Source organism: Triticum dicoccoides, chromosome 4B (assembly GCF_002162155.2).
Source record: "Triticum dicoccoides isolate Atlit2015 ecotype Zavitan chromosome 4B, WEW_v2.0, whole genome shotgun sequence".
In the NCBI taxonomy this organism is placed as follows: domain Eukaryota; kingdom Viridiplantae; phylum Streptophyta; class Magnoliopsida; order Poales; family Poaceae; genus Triticum; species Triticum dicoccoides.
In genome coordinates, this window is record NC_041387.1 from 545,554,586 (window position 1) to 545,579,587 (window position 25,002).

The 25,002-nt window shown below is 45.7% G+C and overlaps 1 protein-coding gene across 2 annotated transcripts; it reads left to right on the forward strand.

Annotated features, from left to right (window-relative positions):
- The first annotated feature begins 17,022 nt into the window (after window positions 1–17,022).
- LOC119291383 lies at window positions 17,023–24,380 on the forward strand. 2 transcript variants are annotated; one of them, XM_037570138.1, is made up of 4 exons: window positions 17,023–17,709; window positions 20,410–23,521; window positions 23,601–23,742; window positions 23,858–24,192. In XM_037570138.1, the coding sequence occupies exons 2-4, from the start codon at window positions 22,578–22,580 to the stop codon at window positions 24,077–24,079; spliced, it is 1,308 nt and encodes a 435-aa protein (XP_037426035.1). In that variant the 5' UTR covers window positions 17,023–17,709; window positions 20,410–22,577; the 3' UTR covers window positions 24,080–24,192. The 2 variants fall into 2 exon arrangements, with proteins under 2 accessions (XP_037426035.1, XP_037426034.1); XM_037570137.1 differs by having other exon boundaries at window positions 23,601–24,380.
- The last annotated feature ends 622 nt before the right edge of the window (window positions 24,381–25,002 follow it).

Genomic DNA, 25,002 nt, shown 5'->3' on the forward strand with positions numbered 1-25,002 from the left:
TTACAACACAACCCACGGTTGCACGAGCCCGAGTCCGCATGCTAACTACTCGCTACCACTCAACCGATCTAACCTAGTTGGGAGTGATCTTACCTCCCTCAGCAGGGCCGCAGCCCTCCAGTTATGTCCCTTCGCCTCGATCTGCCAGAGGATCGTGCTGACAGATGGGGAAACTTCGTTGAACACGATGTCGTTCCTATGTTTCCACAATGTCCAAGCCACTAAAGTGATCACTGTCCATGTTTCCTTCCTCTTGGTCTTCTCGATGTTAAGGGAAGTCCACCATCGAACGAGCTCAGCCTCCGGCTCCGGAGTCCAGTGAGGCTTTCCCCAGTTGCCCATAGTGACGAACCATATTTGTCGAGTGAGAACACATCCAAGGAGTAGGTGATTGATCGTTTCTGGCTCCTGATCGTAAAACGGGCATGCCACCGGATGTGGCAATAAATGTCGTTGCAATCTGTCCGTCGTCCAACATCTTTTCTGCGCCGCCAGCCAGGAAAAGAACTTGCACATTGCCGGTGCTCTGGACTTCCAAATCTCCATTGCTCCCGCGGACTCAATACGTGTGACAAAATGAGCTCGACAAGCTGACTGAGCCGAGAACAAGCCATCTCCTTCCAACACCAGACAACTTTGTCGTCAATCCTGTCCGCTAGTTGGATATTCTGTAGTCGGTCGACCAATTGTATGAACTCTTGTAAGGCCTGGGTGTTCATGTTGGGCGACACATCACGCCACCATTGTCCTGACTTAGCTTGCCTCACTGTCCTTACTTTGGTTGCGCTCTTCTTGATGACACGAAATAGGTTTGGCAGGATATCATGTATGCGTCCCTCTTGAGGCCACCAATCCGTCCAGAATAAGACCGTGGATCCGTCCCCAATGGTGCACTTTGTGGTTGCTCTGTAGATGGCTAGTGAGTCCGATGAGACTTGAATGTTGAATTCTGCCCATGGTCTAGCCGGATCCGTCCTTGCAAGCCACGACCATCTTGCTCTCAGCGAGATATTAAGCAGGCGCAGATTGAGCATGTTGGGGAACGTTGCAGAAAATTAAAATTTTTCCTACGGTTTCATCAAGATCCATCTATGAGTTCATCTAAGCAACGAGTCAAGGGAGTGAGTTTGCATCTACATACCACTTGTAGCTCGAGTGCGGAAGCGTTCAAGGGGAACTAGTGCATGTTAGTCGGTGGAACCGTTCTCACGTAAGCGTACGTGTAAGGTTGGTCCGGGCCGCTTTATCCCACAATACCGCTGAAGCAAGATAAGACTACTAGCGGCAAGCAAGTTGACAAGATCTACGCCCACAACAAAATTGTGTTCTACTCGTGCAATAGGGAACTACGCATAGACCTAGCTCATGATGCCATTGTTGGGGAACGTTGCAGAAAATTAAAATTTTTCCTACGGTTTCACCAAGATTCATCTATGAGTTCATCTAAGCAACGAGTCAAGGGAGTGAGTTTGCATCTACATACCACTTGTAGATCGAGTGCGGAAGCGTTCAAGGGGATGGTGATGATGGAGTCGTACTCGCCGTGATTCAGATCACCGATGACCAAGTGATGTACGGACAGCACCTCCGCGTTCAACACACGTACGGTACGGACGGCGTCTCCTCCGTCTTGATCCAGCAAGGAGGAAGGAGAGGTTGAGGAAGACAGCTCCACCGGCAGCACGACGGCATGGTATTGGTGGAGAAGCAGCACTCCGACAGGGCTTCGCCAAGCACGTACGGAGGAGGAGAGGTGTTGGGGAGGGGAGGGGCTGCGCCTTGGCTTGTGTATGCAGCCCTCCTATCACCCCTCTATTTATAGGGGAAGAGGCAAGGGGGGCCGGCCCCTCTAGATGGGATCTAGAGGGGGGGCGGCGGCCAGGGAGGGGGACTTGCCCCCCAAGCTAGGGGGGCGCCCCCTCTAGGGTTCCCCCCCAACCCTAGGCGCATGGGCCAAGGGGGGGGGGAGGGGCGCCCAGCCCTCCAGGGGCTGGCTCCTGCCCCACTCAGCCATGTGGCCCCCCGGGAGGGGTGCCCCCTCTCGGTGGACCCCCGGAACCCTTCCGGTGGCCCCGGTACAATACCGATATGCCCCCGAAACCTTCCGGTGTCCATATGACAGCTTCCCATATATAAATCTTTACCTCTGGACCATTTCGGAACTCCTCGTGACGTCCGGGATCTCATTCGGGACTCCGAACAACATTCGGTATTCACATACAAGTCTTCCTAATAACCCTAGCGTCACCGAACCTTAAGTGTGTAGACCCTACGGGTTCGGGAGACATGCAGACATGACCGAGACGGCTCTTAGGTCAATAACCAACAGCGGGATCTGGATACCCATGTTGGCTCCCACATGCTCCTCGATGATGTCATCGGATGAACCACGATGTCGAGGATTCAAGCAACCCCGTATACTATTCCCTTTGTCAATCGGTACGTTACATGCCCGAGACTCGATCGTCGGTATCCCAATACCTCGTTCAGTCTCGTTACCGGCAAGTCACTTTACTCGTATCGTAATGCATGATCCCGTGACCAAACACTTGGTCACTTTGAGCTCATTATGATGATGCATTACCGAGTGGGCCCAGAGATACCTCTCTGTCATACGGAGTGACAAATCCCAGTCTCGATCCGTGTCAACCCAACAGACACTTTCGGAGATACCTGTAGTGCACCTTTATAGTCACCCAGTTACGTTGTGACGTTTGGTACACCCAAAGCACTCAACGGTATCCGGGAGTTACACGATCTCATGGTCTAAGGAAGAGATACTTAACATTGAAAAAGCTTTAGCAAAACGAACTACACGATCTTGTGCTATGCTTAGGATTGGGTCTTGTCCATCACATCATTCTTCTAATGATGTGATCTCGTTGTCAATGACATCTAATGTCCATAGTCAGGAAACCATGACTATCTGTTGACCAACGAGCTAGTCAACTAGAGGCTCACTAGGGACATGTTATGGTCTATGTGTTCACACGTGTATTACGATTTCCGGATAATACAATTATAGCATGAATAAAAGACAGTTATCATGAACAAGGAAATATAATAATAATGCTTTTATTATTGCCTCTAGGGCATATTTCCAACAGTCTCCCACTTGCGCTAGAGTCAATAATCTAGTTACATTGTGATGAATCGAACACCCATAGAGTTCTGGTGTTGATCATGTTTTGCTCGCGAGAGAGGTTTAGTCAACGGATCTGCGACATTCAGATCCGTATGTACTTTGCAAATATCTATGTCTTCATCTTGAACATTTTCACGGATGGAGTTGAAACGATGCTTGATGTGCCTGGTCTTCTTGTGAAACCTGGGCTCCTTGGCAAGGGCAATAGCTCCAGTGTTGTCACAGAAGAGTTTGATCGGCCCCGACGCATTGGGTATGACTCCTAGGTCGGTGATGAACTCCTTCACCCAAATAGCTTCATGCGCTGCCTCCGAGGCTGCCATGTACTCCGCTTCACATGTAGATCCTGCCACGACGCTTTGCTTGCAGCTGCACCAGCTTACTGCTCCACCATTCAACATATACACGTATCCGGTTTATGACTTAGAGTCATTCAGATCTGTGTCGAAGCTAGCGTCGACGTAACCCTTTACGACGAGCTCTTCGTCACCTCCATAAATGAGAAACATGTCCTTCGTCCTTTTCAGGTACTTTAGGATATTCTTGACCGTTGTCCAGTGTTCCTTGCCGGGATTACTTTGGTACCTTTCTACCAAACTTACGGCAAGGTTTACATCAGGCCTGGTACACAGCATGTCATACATAATAGATCCTATGGCTGAGGCATAGGGGATGACGCTCATCTCTTCTTTATCTTTTGCCGTGGTCGGGCATTGAACCGAGCTCAATCTCACACCTTGCAATATAGGCAAGAATCCCTTCTTGGACTGATCCATTTTGAACTTCTTCAAAATCTTATCAAGGTATGTGCTCTGTGAAAGACCTATGAGGCGTCTCGATCTATCTCTATAGATCTTGATGCCTAATATATAAGCAGCTTCTCCAAGGTCCTTCATTGAAAAACACTTATTCAAGTAGGCCTTAATACTGTCCAAGAATTCTATATCATTTCCCATCAAAAGTATGTCATCTACATATAATATGAGAAATGCTACAGAGCTCCCGCTCACTTTCTTGTAAACGCAGGCTTCTCCATAAGTCTGCATAAACCCAAACGCTTTGATCATTTCATCAAAGCGAATGTTCCAACTCCGAGATGCTTGCACCAGCCCATAAATGGATCGCTGGAGCTTGCATACTTTGTTAGCATTCTTAGGATCGACAAAACCCTCCGGCTGCATCATATACAGTTCTTCCTTAAGATGCCCGTTAAGGAATGCCGTTTTGACGTCCATCTGCCATATCTCATAATCATAGTATGCGACAATTGCTAACATGATTCGGACGGACTTAAGCTTCGCTACGGGAGAGAAAGTCTCATCGTAGTCAATCCCTTGAACTTGCCGATAACCCTTAGCTACAAGTCGAGCTTTATAGATGGTGACATTACCATCAGCGCCCGTCTTCTTTTTAAAGATCCATTTGTTTTCTATCGCTCGCCGATCATCGGGCAAGTCAGTCAAAGTCCATACTTTGTTTTCATACATGGATTCTATCTCGGATTTCATGGCTTCTAGCCATTTGTTGGAATCTGGGCCCGCCATCGCTTCTTCATAGTTCGAAGGTTCACCGTTGTCTAACAACATGATTTCCAGGACAGGGTTGCCGTACCACTCTGGTGCGGAACGTGTCCTTGTGGACCTACGAAGTTCAGTAGCAACTTGATCCGAAGTACCTTGATCATCATCATTATTTTCCTCTTCAGTTGGTGTAGGCATCACAGGAACATTTTCTTGAGCTGCACTACTTTCTCGTTCAAGAGGTAGTACTTCATCGAGTTCTACTTTCCTCCCACTTACTTCTTTCGAGAGAAACTCTTTTTCCAGAAAGGATCCGTTCTTGGCAACAAAGATCTTGCCCTCGGATCTTAAGTAGAAGGTATACCCAATGGTTTCTTTAGGGTATCCTATGAAGACGCATTTTTTCGACTTGGGTTCGAGCTTTTCAGGTTGAAGTTTCTTGACATAAGCATCGCATCCCCAAACTTTTAGAAACGACAGCTTAGGTTTCTTCCCAAACCATAATTCATACGGTGTCGTCTCAACGGATTTAGACGGTGCCCTATTTAAAGTGAATGTAGCTGTCGCTAGAGCGTATCCCCAAATGATAGCGGTAAATCGGTAAGAGACATCATAGATCGCACCATATCCAATAGAGTGCGATTACGGCGTTCGGACACATCGTTTCGCTGAGGTGTTCCAGGCGGCGTGAGTTGTGAAACGATTCCACATTTTCTTAAGTGTGTACCAAATTCGTGACTTAAATATTCTCCTCCACGATTCGATCGTAAGAATTTTATCTGTTGGTCACGTTGATTCTCTACTTCATTCTGAAATTCCTTGAACTTTTCAAAGGTCTCAGACTTGTGTTTCATCAAGTAGACATACCCATATCTACTCAAGTCATCTGTGAGAGTGAGAACATAACGATATCCTCCGCGAGCCTCAACACTCATTGGACCGCACACATCGGTATGTATGATTTCCAACAAGTTGGTTGCTCGCTCCATTGTTCCGGAGAACGGAGTCTTGGTCATTTTGCCCATGAGGCATGGTTCGCATGTGTCAAATGATTCATAATCGAGAGATTCTAAAAGTCCATCAGCATGGAGCTTCTTCATGCGCTTGACACCAATGTGACCAAGGCGGCAGTGCCACAAGTATGTGGGACTATCGTTATCAACTTTACATCTTTTGGTATTCACGCTATGAATATGTGTAACATTACGTTCGAGATTCATTAAGAATAAACCATTGACCATCGGAGCATGACCATAAAACATATCTCTCATATAAATAGAACAACCATTATTCTCGGATTTAAATGAGTAGCCATCTCGTATCAAACGAGATCCATATACAATGTTCATGCTCAAACTTGGCACCAAATAACAATTATTAAGGTTCAAAACTAATCCCGTAGGTAAATGTAGAGGTAGCGTGCCGACGGCGATCACATCGACTCTGGAACCATTCCCGACGCGCATCGTCACCTCGTCCTTCGCCTGTCTCCGCTTATTCCGCAGCTCCTGCTGTGAGTTACAAATATGAGTAGCGGCACCGGTATCAAATACCCAGGAGTTACTACGAGTACTGGTAAGGTACACATCAATTACATGTATATCAAATATACCTTTAGTGTTGCCGGCCTTTTTATCCGCTAAGTATTTGGGGCAGTTCCGCTTCCAGTGACCCTTCCCCTTGCAATAAAAGCACTCAGTTTCAGGCTTGGGTCCATTCTTTGACTTCTTCCCGGCAACTGGCTTACCGGACGCGGCAACATCTTTGCCGTCCTTCTTGAAGTTCTTCTTACCCTTGCCCTTCTTGAACTTAGTGGTCTTATTGACCATCAACACTTGATGTTCTTTCTTGATTTCAACCTCTGCTGATTTCAGCATCGAGAATACTTCAGGAATGGTCTTCACCATTCCCTGCATATTGTAGTTCATCACAAAGCTCTTGTAGCTTGGTGGGAGCGACTGAAGGATTCTGTCAATGACCGCCTCATCCGGGAGGTTAATGTCCAGCTGGGACAGGTGGTTGTGCAACCCAGACATTTTGAGTATGTGCTCACTGACAGAACTATTTTCCTCCATCTTACAACTATAGAACTTGTCGGAGACTTCATATCTCTCGACACGGGCATGAGCTTGGAAAACTAGTTTCAGCTCCTCGAACATCTCATATGCTCCGTGTTGCTCAAAACGCTTTTGGAGCCCCGGTTCTAAGCTGTAAAGCATGCCGCACTGAACGAGGGAGTAATCATCAGCACGAGACTGCCAAGCATTCATAATGTCTTGGTTCTCTGGGACGGGAGCGTCACCTAGCGGTCCTTCTAGGACATATTGTTTCCTGGCAGCTATGAGGATGATCCTCAGGTTCCGGACCCAGTCCGTATAGTTGCTGTCATCATTTTTCAGCTTGGTTTTCTCTAGGACGCGTTGAAGTTCATGTTGACATGAGCGTTGGCCATTTGATCTACAAGACATATTATGCAAAAAGTTTTAGACTAAGTTCATGATAATTAAGTTCATCTAATCAAATTATTTTAATGAACTCCCATTCAGATTAGACATCCCTCTAGTCATCTAAGTGTTACACGATCCGAGTCGACTAGGCCGTGTCCGATCATCACGTGAGACGGACTAGTCATCGTCGGTGAACATTCTCATGTTGATCGTATCTTCCATACGACTCGTGTTCGACCTTTCAGTCTCCGTGTTCCGAGGCCATGTCTGTACATGCTAGGCTCGTCAAGTTAACCCTAAGTGTTTTGCATGTGTAAAACTGTCTTACACCCATTGTATGTGAACGTAAGGATCTATCACACCCGATCATCACGTGGTGCTTCGAAACGACGAACTTTAGCAACGGTGCACAGTTAGGGGAGAACACTTCTTGAAATTTTTGTAAGGGATCATCTTATTTACTACCGTCGTTTTAAGTAAACAAGATGCATAAAACATAATAAACATCACATGCAATTATATAAAGTAGTGACATGATATGGCCAATATCATATAGCTCCTCTGATCTTCATCTTCGGGGCTCCATGATCATCTTGTCACCGGCATAACACCATGATCTCCATCATCATGATCTCCATCATCGTGTCTTCATGAAGTTGTCACGTCAATGACTACTTCTACTTCTATGGCTAACGCGTTTAGCAACAAAGTAAAGTAATTTACATGGCATTCTTCAATGACACGCAGGTCATACAAAAATAAAGACAACTCCTATGGCTCCTGCCGGTTGTCATACTCATCGACATGCAAGTCGTGATTCCTATTACAAGAACATGATCTCATACATCACAATATATCATTCATCATTCATCACAACTTCTGGCCATATCACATCACAAGACAATTGCTGCAAAAACAAGTTAGACGTCCTCTAATTGTTGCTGCATCTTTTACGTGGCTGCAATTGGGTTCTAGCAAGAACGTTTTCTTACCTACGAATAACCACAACGTGATTTTGTCAACTTTTATTTACCCTTCATAAGGACCCTTTTCATCGAATCCGCTCCAACTAAAGTGGGAGAGACAGACACCCGCCAGCCACCTTATGCAACTAGTGCATGTTAGTCGGTGGAACCGTTCTCACGTAAGCGTACGTGTAAGGTTGGTCCGGGCCGCTTTATCCCACAATACCGCTGAAGCAAGATAAGACTACTAGCGGCAAGCAAGTTGACAAGATCTACGCCCACAACAAAATTGTGTTCTACTCGTGCAATAGGGAACTACGCATAGACCTAGCTCATGATGCCATTGTTGGGGAACGTTGCAGAAAATTAAATTTTTTCCTACGGTTTCACTAAGATCCATCTATGAGTTCATCTAACCAACGAGTCAAGGGAGTGAGTTTGCATCTACATACCACTTGTAGATCGAGTGCGGAAGCGTTCAAGGGGATGGTGATGATGGAGTCGTACTCGCCGTGATTCAGATCACCGATGACCAAGTGCTGTACGGACAGCACCTCCGCGTTCAACACACGTACGGTACGGACGACGTCTCCTCCATCTTGATCCAGCAAGGAGGAAGGAGAGGTTGAGGAAGACAGCTCCACCGGCAGCACGACGGCGTGGTGTTGGTGGAGAAGCAGCACTCTGACAGGGCTTCGCCAAGCACGTACGGAGGAGGAGAGGTGTTGGGGAGGGGAGGGGCTGCGCCTTGGCTTGTGTATGCAGCCCTCCCATCACCCCTCTATTTATAGGGGAAGAGGCAAGGGGGGCCGGCCCCTCTAGATGGGATCTAGAGGGGGGGCGGCGGCCAGGGAGGGGGACTTGCCCCCCAAGCAAGGGGGGCGCCCCCTCTAGGGTTCCCCCCAACCCTAGGCGCATGGGCCCAAGGGGGGGGGGGCGCCCAGCCCTCCAGGGGCTGGCTCCTGCCCCACTCAGCCCATGTGGCCCCCAGGGAGGGGTGTCCCCTCTCGGTGGACCCCCGGAACCCTTCCGGTGGCCCCGGTACAATACCGATATGCCCCCGAAACCTTCCGGTGTCCATATGACAGCTTCCATATATAAATCTTTACCTCCGGACCATTCCGGAACTCCTCGTGACGTCCGGGATCTCATCCGGGAATCCGAACAACATTCGGTATTCACATACAAGTCTTCCTAATAACCCTAGCGTCACCGAACCTTAAGTGTGTAGACCCTACGGGTTCGGGAGACATGCAGACATGACCGAGACGGCTCTTAGGTCAATAACCAACAGCGGGATCTGGATACCCATGTTGGCTCCCACATGCTCCTCGATGATGTCATCGGATGAACCACGATGTCGAGGATTCAAGCAACCCCGTATACTATTCCCTTTGTCAATCGGTACGTTACATGCCCGAGACTCGATCGTCGGTATCCCAATACCTCGTTCAGTCTCGTTACCGGCAAGTCACTTTACTCATATCGTAATGCATGATCCCGTGACCAAACACTTGGTCACTTTGAGCTCATTATGATGATGCATTACCGAGTGGGCCCAGAGATACCTCTCTGTCATACGGAGTGACAAATCCCAGTCTCGATCCGTGTCAACCCAACAGACACTTTCGGAGATACCTGTAGTGCACCTTTATAGTCACCCAGTTACGTTGTGACGTTTGGTACACCCAAAGCACTCAACGGTATCCGGGAGTTACACGATCTCATGGTCTAAGGAAGAGATACTTAACATTGAAAAAGGTTTAGCAAAACGAACTACACGATCTTGTGCTATGCTTAGGATTGGGTCTTGTCCATCACATCATTCTTCTAATGATGTGATCTCGTTGTCAATGACATCTAATGTCCATAGTCAGGAAACCATGACTATCTGTTGACCAACGAGCTAGTCAACTAGAGGCTCACTAGGGACATGTTATGGTCTATGTGTTCACACGTGTATTACGATTTCCGGATAATACAATTATAGCATGAATAAAAGACAGTTATCATGAACAAGGAAATATAATAATAATGCTTTTATTATTGCCTCTAGGGCATATTTCCAACAGTCTCCCACTTGCACTAGAGTCAATAATCTAGTTACATTGTGATGAATCGAACACCCATAGAGTTCTGGTGTTGATCATGTTTTGCTCGCGAGAGAGGTTTAGTCAACGGATCTGCGACATTCAGATCCGTATGTACTTTGCAAATATCTATGTCTTCATCTTGAACATTTTCACGGATGGAGTTGAAACGATGCTTGATGTGCCTGGTCTTCTTGTGAAACCTGGGCTCCTTGGCAAGGGCAATAGCTCCAGTGTTGTCACAGAAGAGTTTGATCGGCCCCGACGCATTGGGTATGACTCCTAGGTCGGTGATGAACTCCTTCACCCAAATAGCTTCATGCGCTGCCTCCGAGGCTGCCATGTACTCCGCTTCACATGTAGATCCTGCCACGACGCTTTGCTTGCAGCTGCACCAGCTTACTGCTCCACCATTCAACATATACACGTATCCGGTTTGTGACTTAGAGTCATTCAGATCTGTGTCGAAGCTAGCGTCGACGTAACCCTTTACGACGAGCTCTTCGTCACCTCCATAAATGAGAAACATGTCCTTCGTCCTTTTCAGGTACTTTAGGATATTCTTGACCGCTGTCCAGTGTTCCTTGCCGGGATTACTTTGGTACCTTTCTACCAAACTTACGGCAAGGTTTACATCAGGCCTGGTACACAGCATGTCATACATAATAGATCCTATGGCTGAGGCATAGGGGATGACGCTCATCTCTTCTTTATCTTTTGCCGTGGTCGGGCATTGAACCGAGCTCAATCTCACACCTTGCAATATAGGCAAGAATCCCTTCTTGGACTGATCCATTTTGAACTTCTTCAAAATCTTATCAAGGTATGTGCTCTGTGAAAGACCTATGAGGCGTCTCGATCTATCTCTATAGATCTTGATGCCTAATATATAAGCAGCTTCTCCAAGGTCCTTCATTGAAAAACACTTATTCAAGTAGGCCTTAATACTGTCCAAGAATTCTATATCATTTCCCATCAAAAGTATGTCATCTACATATAATATGAGAAATGCTACAGAGCTCCCGCTCACTTTCTTGTAAACGCAGGCTTCTCCATAAGTCTGCATAAACCCAAACGCTTTGATCATTTCATCAAAGCGAATGTTCCAACTCCGAGATGCTTGCACCAGCCCATAAATGGATCGCTGGAGCTTGCATACTTTGTTAGCATTCTTAGGATCGACAAAACCCTCCGGCTGCATCATATACAGTTCTTCCTTAAGATGCCCGTTAAGGAATGCCGTTTTGACGTCCATCTGCCATATCTCATAATCATAGTATGCGACAATTGCTAACATGATTCGGACGGACTTAAGCTTCGCTACGGGAGAGAAAGTCTCATCGTAGTCAATCCCTTGAACTTGCCGATAACCCTTAGCTACAAGTCGAGCTTTATAGATGGTGACATTACCATCAGCGCCCGTCTTCTTTTTAAAGATCCATTTGTTTTCTATCGCTCGCCGATCATCGGGCAAGTCAGTCAAAGTCCATACTTTGTTTTCATACATGGATTCTATCTCGGATTTCATGGCTTCTAGCCATTTGTTGGAATCTGGGCCCGCCATCGCTTCTTCATAGTTCGAAGGTTCACCGTTGTCTAACAACATGATTTCCAGGACAGGGTTGCCGTACCACTCTGGTGCGGAACGTGTCCTTGTGGACCTACGAAGTTCAGTAGCAACTTGATCCGAAGTACCTTGATCATCATCATTATTTTCCTCTTCAGTTGGTGTAGGCATCACAGGAACATTTTCTTGAGCTGCACTACTTTCTCGTTCAAGAGGTAGTACTTCATCGAGTTCTACTTTCCTCCCACTTACTTCTTTCGAGAGAAACTCTTTTTCCAGAAAGGATCCGTTCTTGGCAACAAAGATCTTGCCCTCGGATCTTAAGTAGAAGGTATACCCAATGGTTTCTTTAGGGTATCCTATGAAGACACATTTTTTCGACTTGGGTTCGAGCTTTTCAGGTTGAAGTTTCTTGACATAAGCATCGCATCCCCAAACTTTTAGAAACGACAGCTTAGGTTTCTTCCCAAACCATAATTCATACGGTGTCGTCTCAACGGATTTAGACGGTGCCCTATTTAAAGTGAATGTAGCTGTCTCTAGAGCGTATCCCCAAATGATAGCGGTAAATCGGTAAGAGACATCATAGATCGCACCATATCCAATAGAGTGCGATTACGGCGTTCGGACACATCGTTTCGCTGAGGTGTTCCAGGCGGCGTGAGTTGTGAAACGATTCCACATTTTCTTAAGTGTGTACCAAATTCGTGACTTAAATATTCTCCTCCACGATTCGATCGTAAGAATTTTATCTGTTGGTCACGTTGATTCTCTACTTCATTCTGAAATTCCTTGAACTTTTCAAAGGTCTCAGACTTGTGTTTCATCAAGTAGACATACCCATATCTACTCAAGTCATCTGTGAGAGTGAGAACATAACGATATCCTCCGCGAGCCTCAACACTCATTGGACCGCACACATCGGTATGTATGATTTCCAACAAGTTGGTTGCTCGCTCCATTGTTCCGGAGAACGGAGTCTTGGTCATTTTGCCCATGAGGCATGGTTCGCATGTGTCAAATGATTCATAATCGAGAGATTCTAAAAGTCCATCAGCATGGAGCTTCTTCATGCGCTTGACACCAATGTGACCAAGGCGGCAGTGCCACAAGTATGTGGGACTATCGTTATCAACTTTACATCTTTTGGTATTCACGCTATGAATATGTGTAACATTACGTTCGAGATTCATTAAGAATAAACCATTGACCATCGGAGCATGACCATAAAACATATCTCTCATATAAATAGAACAACCATTATTCTCGGATTTAAATGAGTAGCCATCTCGTATCAAACGAGATCCATATACAATGTTCATGCTCAAACTTGGCACCAAATAACAATTATTAAGGTTCAAAACTAATCCCGTAGGTAAATGTAGAGGTAGCGTGCCGACGGCGATCACATCGACTCTGGAACCATTCCCGACGCGCATCGTCACCTCGTCCTTCGCCTGTCTCCGCTTATTCCGCAGCTCCTGCTGTGAGTTACAAATATGAGTAGCGGCACCGGTATCAAATACCCAGGAGTTACTACGAGTACTGGTAAGGTACACATCAATTACATGTATATCAAATATACCTTTAGTGTTGCCGGCCTTTTTATCCGCTAAGTATTTGGGGCAGTTCCGCTTCCAGTGACCCTTCCCCTTGCAATAAAAGCACTCAGTTTCAGGCTTGGGTCCATTCTTTGACTTCTTCCCGGCAACTGGCTTACCGGACGCGGCAACATCTTTGCCGTCCTTCTTGAAGTTCTTCTTACCCTTGCCCTTCTTGAATTTAGTGGTCTTATTGACCATCAACACTTGATGTTCTTTCTTGATTTCAACCTCTGCTGATTTCAGCATCGAGAATACTTCAGGAATGGTCTTCACCATTCCCTGCATATTGTAGTTCATCACAAAGCTCTTGTAGCTTGGTGGGAGCGACTGAAGGATTCTGTCAATGACCGCCTCATCCGGGAGGTTAATGTCCAGCTGGGACAGGCGGTTGTGCAACCCAGACATTTTGAGTATGTGCTCACTGACAGAACTATTTTCCTCCATCTTACAACTATAGAACTTGTCGGAGACTTCATATCTCTCGACACGGGCATGAGCTTGGAAAACTAGTTTCAGCTCCTCGAACATCTCATATGCTCCGTGTTGCTCAAAACGCTTTTGAAGCCCCGGTTCTAAGCTGTAAAGCATGCCGCACTGAACGAGGGAGTAATCATCAGCACGAGACTGCCAAGCATTCATAATGTCTTGGTTCTCTGGGACGGGAGCGTCACCTAGCGGTCCTTCTAGGACATATTGTTTCCTGGCAGCTATGAGGATGATCCTCAGGTTCCGGACCCAGTCCGTATAGTTGCTGTCATCATTTTTCAGCTTGGTTTTCTCTAGGACGCGTTGAAGTTCATGTTGACATGAGCGTTGGCCATTTGATCTACAAGACATATTATGCAAAAAGTTTTAGACTAAGTTCATGATAATTAAGTTCATCTAATCAAATTATTTTAATGAACTCCCATTCAGATTAGACATCCCTCTAGTCATCTAAGTGTTACACGATCCGAGTCGACTAGGCCGTGTCCGATCATCACGTGAGACGGACTAGTCATCGTCGGTGAACATTCTCATGTTGATCGTATCTTCCATACGACTCGTGTTCGACCTTTCAGTCTCCGTGTTCCGAGGCCATGTCTGTACATGCTAGGCTCGTCAAGTTAACCCTAAGTGTTTTGCATGTGTAAAACTGTCTTACACCCATTGTATGTGAACGTAAGGATCTATCACACCCGATCATCACGTGGTGCTTCGAAACGACGAACTTTAGCAACGGTGCACAGTTAGGGGAGAACACTTCTTGAAATTTTTGTAAGGGATCATCTTATTTACTACCGTCGTTTTAAGTAAACAAGATGCATAAAACATAATAAACATCACATGCAATTATATAAAGTAGTGACATGATATGGCCAATATCATATAGCTCCTTTGATCTTCATCTTCGGGGCTCCATGATCATCTTGTCACCGGCATGACACCATGATCTCCATCATCATGATCTCCATCATCGTGTCTTCATGAAGTTGTCACGTCAACGACTACTTCTACTTCTATGGCTAACGCGTTTAGCAACAAAGTAAAGTAATTTACATGGCATTCTTCAATGACACGCAGGTCATACAAAAATAAAGACAACTCCTATGGCTCCTGCCGGTTGTCATACTCATCGACATGCAAGTCGTGATTCCTATTACAAGAACATGATCTCATACATCACAATATATCATTCATCATTCATCACAACTTCTGGCCATATCACATCACAAGACAATTGCTGCAAAAACAAGTTAGACGTCCTCTAATTGTTGCTGCATCTTTTACGTGGCTGCAATTGGGTTCTAGCAAGAACGTTTTCTTACCTACGAATAACCACAACGTGATTTTGTCAACTTTTATTTACCCTTCATAAGGACCCTTTTCATCGAATCCGCTCCAACTAAAGTGGGAGAGACAGACACCCGCCAGCCACCATATGCAACTAGTGCATGTTAGTCGGTGGAACCGTTCTCACGTAAGCGTACGTGTAAGGTTGGTCCGGGCCGCTTTATCCCACAATACCGCTGAAGCAAGATAAGACTAGTAGCGGCAAGCAAGTTGACAAGATCTACGCCCACAACAAAATTGTGTTCTACTCGTGCAATAGGGAACTACGCATAGACCTAGCTCATGATGCCATTGTTGGGGAACGTTGCAGAAAATTAAAATTTTTCCTACGGTTTCACCAAGATCCATCTATGATTTCATCTAAGCAACGAGTCAAGGGAGTGAGTTTGCATCTACATACCACTTGTAGATCGAGTGCGGAAGCGTTCAAGGGGATGGTGATGATGGAGTCGTACTCGCCGTGATTCAGATCACCGATGACCAAGTGCTGTACGGACATCACCTCCGCGTTCAACACACGTACGGTACGGACGACGTCTCCTCCATCTTGATCCAGCAAGGAGGAAGGAGAGGTTGAGGAAGACAGCTCCACCGGCAGCACGACGGCGTGGTGTTGGTGGAGAAGCAGCACTCTGACAGGGCTTCGCCAAGCACGTACGGAGGAGGAGAGGTGTTGGGGAGGGGAGGGGCTGCGCCTTGGCTTGTGTATGCAGCCCTCCCATCACCCCTCTATTTATAGGGGAAGAGGCAAGGGGGGCCGGCCCCTCTAGATGGGATCTAGAGGGGGGGCGGCGGCCAGGGAGGGGGACTTGCCCCCCAAGCAAGGGGGGCGCCCCCTCTAGGGTTCCCCCCAACCCTAGGCGCATGGGCCCAAGGGGGGGGGGGCGCCCAGCCCTCCAGGGGCTGGCTCCTGCCCCACTCAGCCCATGTGGCCCCCAGGGAGGGGTGTCCCCTCTCGGTGGACCCCCGGAACCCTTCCGGTGGCCCCGGTACAATACCGATATGCCCCCGAAACCTTCCGGTGTCCATATGACAGCTTCCATATATAAATCTTTACCTCCGGACCATTCCGGAACTCCTCGTGACGTCCGGGATCTCATCCGGGAATCCGAACAACATTCGGTATTCACATACAAGTCTTCCTAATAACCCTAGCGTCACCGAACCTTAAGTGTGTAGACCCTACGGGTTCGGGAGACATGCAGACATGACCGAGACGGCTCTTAGGTCAATAACCAACAGCGGGATCTGGATACCCATGTTGGCTCCCACATGCTCCTCGATGATGTCATCGGATGAACCACGATGTCGAGGATTCAAGCAACCCCGTATACTATTCCCTTTGTCAATCGGTACGTTACATGCCCGAGACTCGATCGTTGGTCACTTTGAGCTCATTATGATGATGCATTACCGAGTGGGCCCAGAGATACCTCTCTGTCATACGGAGTGACAAATCCCAGTCTCGATTCGTGTCAACCCAACAGACACTTTCAGAGATACCTGTAGTGCACCTTTATAGTCACCCAGTTACGTTGTGACGTTTGGTACACCCAAAGCACTCATACGATATCCGGCAGTTACACGATCTCATGGTCTAAGGAAGAGATACTTAACATTGAAAAAGCTTTAGCAAAACGAACTACACGATCTTGTGCTATGCTTAGGATTGGGTCTTGTCCATCACATCATTCTCCTAATGATGTGATCCCGTTGTCAATGACATCTAATGTCCATAGTCAGGAAACCATGACTATCTGTTGACCAACGAGCTAGTCAACTAGAGGCTCACTAGGGACATGTTATGGTCTATGTATTCACACGTGTATTACGATTTCCGGATAATACAATTATAGCATGAATAAAAGATAATTATCATGAACAAGGAAATATAATAATAATGCTTTTATTATTGCCTCTAGGGCATATTTCCAACAGGGCACTCCCAAACCCCCAAACTCCTTCGGCGAGCAAACTTTGTCCCAGGCAACCAAACAATGCCCTCTGTGCACGTCCCGGCGTCCCTTCCACAAAAAACCTCTGCAAATTTTGTTGGCAGCTTCTATCGTTTTGACGAGCAGGTCCATCGCCATCATGGCGTGTATTGGCATCAATGCCAGGGTGGTCTTCACTAGCTCCAATCACCCGGTACGGTACAACAGTCTCGCTTGCCAAGCTGGTAGTCTGTCCGCCATCTTGTCCACCATGAATTGTAGTTGACTCGCTCTGATCTTCCTTAGTCCGAGTGGCAGGCCAAGGTATCTACATGGCCACCCCAACACTGGGCTACCCATCTCGGCAGCTATGGTGCTGATCTCTGTGTTGTTTTCAAGGTCTTAAACTACCATTGAAATGTATTCTTTGTGTCCTTCATTGCAGATTAGCTTGAATATTTTACTCCTTAATCTTGATGCAATTCTAATTTCTGGACCTTGTGTCCTTGCACATTGGTGGAGCTGAATTTTTTCAGAAAATAACCCTGATCAAGGTAAGGAACTGCCCATGCCGGTAGTTGAGCTCACCACAACATGGGAGCAGGTAACTTTAGTACTCCCTTGATAGAAGTTTTTTACATTTGCCTCGAGTAAAAAAAAGGGTTCCTGGATAAGGTGTTGAATAAGCTTAGCCTTTTTCAACAAGGTGTCCGTTTAAGTAAGAACAACACCATAGCATTGGGCCACCAACATAACAATTTATCAAAGTAGTGAACGTGAATCAACTAAACATGATGAACGTGACTAGAAGAAATTCCCATGTGTCCTCGAGAATGCTTTGATCATTATAAGAAATAGTCTGGGCTTGTCCTTTGCAATATAAGGATTGAGCCACCTTGCTGCACCTTGTTACTTTGGTTATTCGTTACTTGCTCCTAATTTTCTTGCTATCAAACTATCTGTTACTACTACTTTACACCACTTGTAGAGAATACCTTGTTGAAACCGCTTATCAATTCCTTCTGCTCCTCGTTGGGTTCGACACTCTTACTTATCAAAAGGACTACGATTGATCCCCTATACTTGTTGGTCATCAGAGATTTCTTCATGAAAAACTTGATATGATCATTCCTATGCTTACTTCTAATTTTAAAAAGTTCCTTCTAATCCTAATGATGTTCCTTTAGCTTCTTTGATTGAAAAAAATAAGGATCAAGTTGATGTTAATTTTATTTTAGGAATAACTTTAGTAACAATGCTTATAGGAGTAATTTTGGGAAAAATACTTGGTCGTATCCTCCTAATCCTTCAAATTCCTATGGGAATTCTTACAACAATAATGATTGAATACCTAGTGAACTTGAGGGGGTTATAAAGCATTTTATTGTTCAACAAAAGGCTGTCAACATTAACGTAAGTGAAAATTCTGTAAAATCTTGATTCTGTTGCTTGTACGGTTGATAGCCTAGTCCATAAAGTTGATTTGCTTAAGATAAAAATATTACCATCTTCTAAAGATGATATACCAGAATCTCGAAAGCTATCCAAATTTCCATAGATTACAATGCTAAGATGATTGCTATGCTAAGAGCTCAAAGAGAAAGAGAGGCTAGGAAAGCTGGAATTCATTCTACTTCTAACGATGAGGATATTGAAATTTTGAGTACTAGTGGTGAACCAACTATAGACCGTTTGCCTAGAGGTCTTAATTATGTTAAAGATGAAGACCAATCTTGTCATAAAAATGTCAAAAGTGAGACTGGAGAGGTTAAAACTTCAGGTGGCATTACTCTCATTTTGCATTATAAGGATTTTAATTATGATAATTGTTGTGTTACTGAATGTATTACACTATTGAAACCATGATGAACTCTCCTAATGCTTATGAACAAAAAAAATTGTTGGAAACTTCCAATTTATGTATCTTCAATCATGGCAGTACAAGGTACACTAGAAATAATAAAAAATTACATATAGATCTGTAGATCACCTACCTCCGACTACAAGCACTGAAGCGAGTCGAAGGCACACCACCATCATCACCCCTCCCTCGCCGAAGCCGGGCAAGTTGTAGTAGACAGTCGGGAAGTCGTCGTGCTAAGGCCCCATAGGACCAGCGCAGCAGAACAACAACTGCCCGCCAATGAGGAGTAGCATAGATCGGAAGGATCCACCCTGAAGACACACAAACATGGATGAACAACAAACATATCCAAGAAAATCCACCAAAGATAGATGAGCCGGAGACACACCTCCACACACCTACCAACAATGCTAGACGCACATCAGGGTGGGAGCTGGATGGGGTGAATCTTATTCCATCTTCAAGGAGCCACCAACGTGCCGTCTTCCTAAGTAGGACACGAACCATAAAGAAATTTGAAGAAACAAGTAAAAACGGAGCCCTCCCGCTGGCAACGAGTTCCACCGCGCTCCGATATCACTATGGCCACCGGAGACGAGACGGACATGCGGCGTCGCCAACGGGAGGCAGAGGAACCCTAAGCTTTATTTGGAGCAGAGGTGGCTAATTACAACTGTATCCCTAACAAAACAAAACTTTTACTAAACATATTGTTGACACACTTACCAAAGCTAGTGGAGAAAAAATAGAATAAGAGGCTTAAAATTCCGAGAAAATTAGAGGATGGTTGGGAACCTACTATCAAGATTAAAATCAAGAGTTATAAATGCAATTCTTTATGTGATTTGTGTGCTAGTGTTGCCACCATACTAAGAGCTTTATATGATGTGCTTGGTTTGAATTCTATGTTCAAATGCACTTTAATTTGACATCGTGCAGATCCAACTATTAAGAAACTTTTGGGAAGAATATATGTTGTTCAAATTATAGCAAATATGAATTATGTTCCTGTCGATTTCATTATTATGGATATAGAATGCAATCCCTTATGCCTTACAATACTTGGTAGACCTTTCTTGAGAACTATTGGTGCAATTATCGATATAAAAGAGGGCAACGTAATGTTTTAGTTTGCATTAAAAAGGGGGATGGACCACTTCCCTAGGAAGAAAAATAAATTACCTTATGAATTTATTATGAGAGCTACATATGCTTTTATCATTAAGTGATGAGAAAATGTGATAAAATTATCATGCCTAGCTAAAAGGTATTAAAGAATGCTTGTTGGGAGGTAACCCAATATTTATCTTTAATATGTTTTTGTCTACATGATCATGCCACTCTAGTAATCATGTTTTGTATCTTTTCTTTAAATAAAGTGCCAAGAGTAGCCTCTCAGATATTAAAATTAAAACTACAAGTTTGATATGTGTTGTGCAGAAACATAAATGGCAGTGTCCACAAAGGGTGTGAAGGCGCAGCCGTGTTGGGTGATGATCTTTCTACGTCTTTGCGTTGCACGATGTCGATAGTGGCGCCAGACTCTCTCCGTGCGACGCTCGTCGGTGTAGATGGGAGGTAAAATAGGAATGAATACAAGTGGCCAAAACATGATGGGTGGGAGAGAGTGATGCCGAGAGCGGTGAAGGGAGAGAGTGGTGTCGGGGATGGGCTGTGAGGTTTTCATTCTGGAGGGGCAGCGGATAATTGATTATACAATGCCTGAAGAAAACAATAGTTACCGATGAGAAAAGGGTCTTATTTGAATACACTACACCGACAGGTTGAATACAGTAGCCCGTTAGTGATTTTTCATCCTTTTTTCTATCATCGAGGCAAGCTATCACTGACTGGTCAGTTTTAGACCGGTGTGTGATAACCATCTTACCGAGTTTAAAAGTCGATATCATTGAAACCTTAGGAGAGGCCGGTCAGTGATAAGGCTTATCACTGATGCGTGATCAATGGTTGGTCGGTGCCAAGGGGTCTCTCCTATTTAGATCTGTATGAGTGAAAGAGTGAACTACGTGTGTGGAGGCACGTACCATGGATTTCTGGCCCATTAACTGTCAGTGCCCATGATCTCATCGAGAATCATTACTTGAGAATAGGGCTCCATCGCACAATGAGTCATTGAATGGAACATAAGATGGCCCGGCTAGTTTATCTCGTTTAGCTAGCTACAAGATGCGGTTTCAGGAAAAGGTTCCAGTCTATTTTTTTAGCCTTTTATTTTTTTAAATCTTATTTACACTTTTCAATTTTTTTTAAAACATTTTAGAAAATCCCATGGTTAAGAATATTTATGTTTTATTAAAAATGTTAAAAAAACTCTGATTTTTAAAAGATGGTTCAATATTTACAAAATATCCAACTGTAAATAAATTCATATTTTTCTCAAGATGTTAAAAAAATTCAAAAAACTATTCACAAGTTTTAAAATGTGTTATTTTTTACTAAAATGTTTACATTCATAAAGAAATCCCGAAGTTTATTTTTACCTTTTTGAAATAAAATAAAGGTTATTTTTAAGGGAAAGACAACTTGATAACTAGTAGAACCGAAAAAATCTGGCTTCCACGCTGGTAATCTGGGTTGGCCCAGTCGGTGAGTCACTCTTTTGGGAGAAATCAACATTTAATCGCACAGAGCGACCAATATGACCTTGATATAATAGTGCAAAGACTCATTCTTTGGGAGGGACCGACATTTGGTCGCACAGAACAACAAATAGGACATCCATAGAATAGTGGAAAGACTCACTTATTGTATAGAGTAGCGCAAAGCTCATTTATTGTCGGTACACAATGAACATTTTAAAATGCACGTTGAAGATTCTTTTAAAATGCAAAATGAACATTTTTAATGTGCAAACATTTTAAGTATTTATTAATATTTTATAATGGCAAAAATAATATTTTTTATACATTATGAACATTTTTTAAACTTGTACGAGCAATTTTTTCTATTTCTTGATGTTTTAAATGCCATGATTTTTTTTTAAAATATTATGAAAAATTGTTTAATGATATGCATATTTTTTACAAATTAAGCAAACAAAAGTTTGTTCCATTCATAAAGACTTAACTATGATATTTAAAAAGTTGAATGTGTGTTAAAAAATCTTAATTATGTATTAAAAAATGTACAATATATTCGTATAAACATTCATTATATCTTTGAAAAATGTTCAATGTGCATATGGAAAATATCCAACTTTTATACAATAAATGTTCAACATGTGTATTAAAAAGTTGACTTGTATTTAAAAAGGAAAAATGGAGAAAATAAAATATAAAACTGAAAAAAATAAAGAAAACATAAGAAAAAGAAGGAAATCGGTCGGAACCTTCTGAAAACCACATGAAAGGTCGAAAACCAGTAGCCCAAGTGCATCATTTCATTTCGTTATAATAGAGGATTTACTTTTTTTGAGAATCTATAATAGAGGGTTTACTGCCGAGCAAAAGTTATACTTATATGTTGGGTTGGGCTTTGAAAAAAATAACTCCACGAATTGTCAAAGAAAAAAAAGTTCTACAACTCCACGCATCGCATCCGCCGCTCTGGACGTGCGGTCGTGCGCAGATCCGGAGAGCCCGCCGGCGATGGATCTCCCCGAAGAGATGCTTGCCGACATCCTGCGCCGCGTCCCGGCGCGCCACCTCGCCGCGTGCAGGCGCGTCTGTGCGTACTGGCGCGCCACCATCGACGCCCGCAGGCTGCTCCTTCCGCACCTCCTGCCGGGCGCGCCGCGCGGCGTCTTCATCAACATGGCCGAGGGCTTGCGCGACACCTACTTCTTCGCGCGCGGGGGGCCCACCGGCGGCGTGGACACCCGTCTCGTCGATGCGCCTACCAGGTGGTGCACAGCCTTCGTGGACCACCGCAACGGGCTCCTCCTGTGCGAGGCCAGCGAGGGCACGCGCTTCGTCTACAACCCGGCCACGCGGAGGTCGGCGGTCCTGCCGCCCGCGCCGCGCGCGGAGCCCTGGAGCGTCGCTTCGGCCGCGTACCTCGTGTTCGATCCCTTCGTGTCTCTCCACCACGAGGTTCTCCTGCTCCCCGAGCTGCCCGGCGAGCCCCAGCCCCCCGAACCCACCGACCCGCCGCCGCCACCGCCGTTCAACGTTGCGCGGCTCTTCTTCGCGGACGCCGAGTCGTCGGGGCCGCCTCAGATCGACACCGACGACGAAACGGACTACGAGGAGGACTGGTTGTCCTCGGACTCGGCGTCGGAGGATGAACCGCGGAAGCGTGCCAGGCCCCGTCAGCGCGAGCACGTCGAGGCGAAGGACACGTTGGGGCTTATGGAATGGCCGCCGTCGCCGTACGTGGTGCAGGTGTTCTCGTCCGAGACCGGCCGGTGGGGCGAGAGGGCGTTCGTCCGGGAAGGCAGAGCTCCAGGGACAGTGGCCGACATGTGGTCGGATCCACTGTCACCCAGCCACGGAATGGCATTTTATCTACCTGACTGCGGGCCGCGCCGCCGCTGCGCCGTCTACTGGCGGCAATCGCTCTACGTCCATTGCCGTGGTGGTTTCATCATGAGGTACATGAACCAATCATCATAACAGCATCACATAACTAGCTACTGATAATTTGCTTGCTAAATTATCATATCTCTGCAGGTTGTCGCTGCTGACAGGAAAGTATGTGGTGATCAAAACCCCAGGAGTCACCAACGTTGCCGAGCGTCCGTGGGCTATGCCGCGCCTGAGCAAGTCTCGGAAGGGGGTTTACTGCACCATCATCGACATGCTAAAGCTCCAGGTATGGGTACTGACCGAAGAATCACCGATGGCGATGCCGGTGTGGGAGATGGCACATCATGCCGACCTCGAGCCCTCCATCAGGCAACTAATGCGCCAAAACCTTCAAAACTCAGAGAAGTCTTGGACCCTGGACGATCCCAGGAGACCGAAATCATGGACGGAGCAGAGATGCCGCGAATGGGACTCGGATAACGACGACGATGATGGCGCCGATGTCATCGGAGAAGAAGAAGGCGGGTACATTGGTTGGTTGGATTTCTTGGGGTATCATCCTCTCAAGGAGATTGTGTTGTTGGGCCACCAGTACGAGCGTTGCGCTTATGCCTACTACCTGAGCACTTCCAAGCTTGAGTACCTTGGTGATCTTTGTCCGGTGCCATGGGATGAGCATTATCCCGCTTGCGTGCAGGAGTCGTACGTGTATACTCCGTGCAGGATCGACATGCTTTCTGATGAGAATGGTGTCTCTGTTGATTTGAGTAAATGGGTTTCATAAGCTAGATAGCTAATGAAACAATATTAGTGAGATATGGAGTAGTAAGAAGGATTTGGAGAATAAAATGCTGTAAATTAGACTAGCCTTTACAATGCTGTAATTGCCAGGTGGAACTCAATGCTTTTTACATGTACATTTGCTTGCTGAAATTACTTTGCACACTAAGTTTACACTGCTACACACGTTTTCATCTGGACAGTTTTTTTTTGAAACGAGGCAAAAGACTTGCCATTTCATTAAATAAGGGAGAAGGTTTTAGACAGAAGCCGCAAGCGGCGGACAAAGGAACATTACTCTTGCGGCATTACAATACTCAAGCGCTTGGCACCCGCCAAAGCCCAAAGCGACGCCTCGTGCTTGATCTTGTTGATGATGACCATCGATGGAACCGCCACGTTGCGAAAGACTCTAGCATTCCTCTCAGACCAAACCTCCCAAGAGATGAGCATCATCAATGAGGCTAGGGCTTTGGGAGAGCCGAGACGAGTCTGAAGGTTGCTATCCCACCATTCTTTGACCGAAGCGCTCGCCGTCCATGTAGTAATAGAGATGTGGTGCATTCCAAGCCACGGAAGAATGTCGTTCCAAATGCGCAATGTGAAGCGGCACTGGAAGAGTAGGTGAGCAGCGGACTCCTGTGCTTGCTTACAAAGGGGACACAAGCCACAGTTGGGCCAGCCACGACGGATCAAGCGGTCTGATGTCCATATTCTGTTTTGAAGAACGAGCCAAGCAAAGAATTTGCACCTCGGTGGAGCCCAG

What these genes read in the sequence shown, in the direction of transcription:
- LOC119291383 (XM_037570137.1), top strand. Translation starts at nt 22,578, where the DNA reads ATGGATCTCCCCGAAGAGATGCTTGCCGACATCCTGCGCCGCGTCCCG. An exon ending in CGTGGTGGTTTCATCATGAG is followed by an intron (nt 23,522 to 23,600) that starts GTACATGAACCA and finishes ATATCTCTGCAG; the next exon opens with GTTGTCGCTGCTGACAGGAA.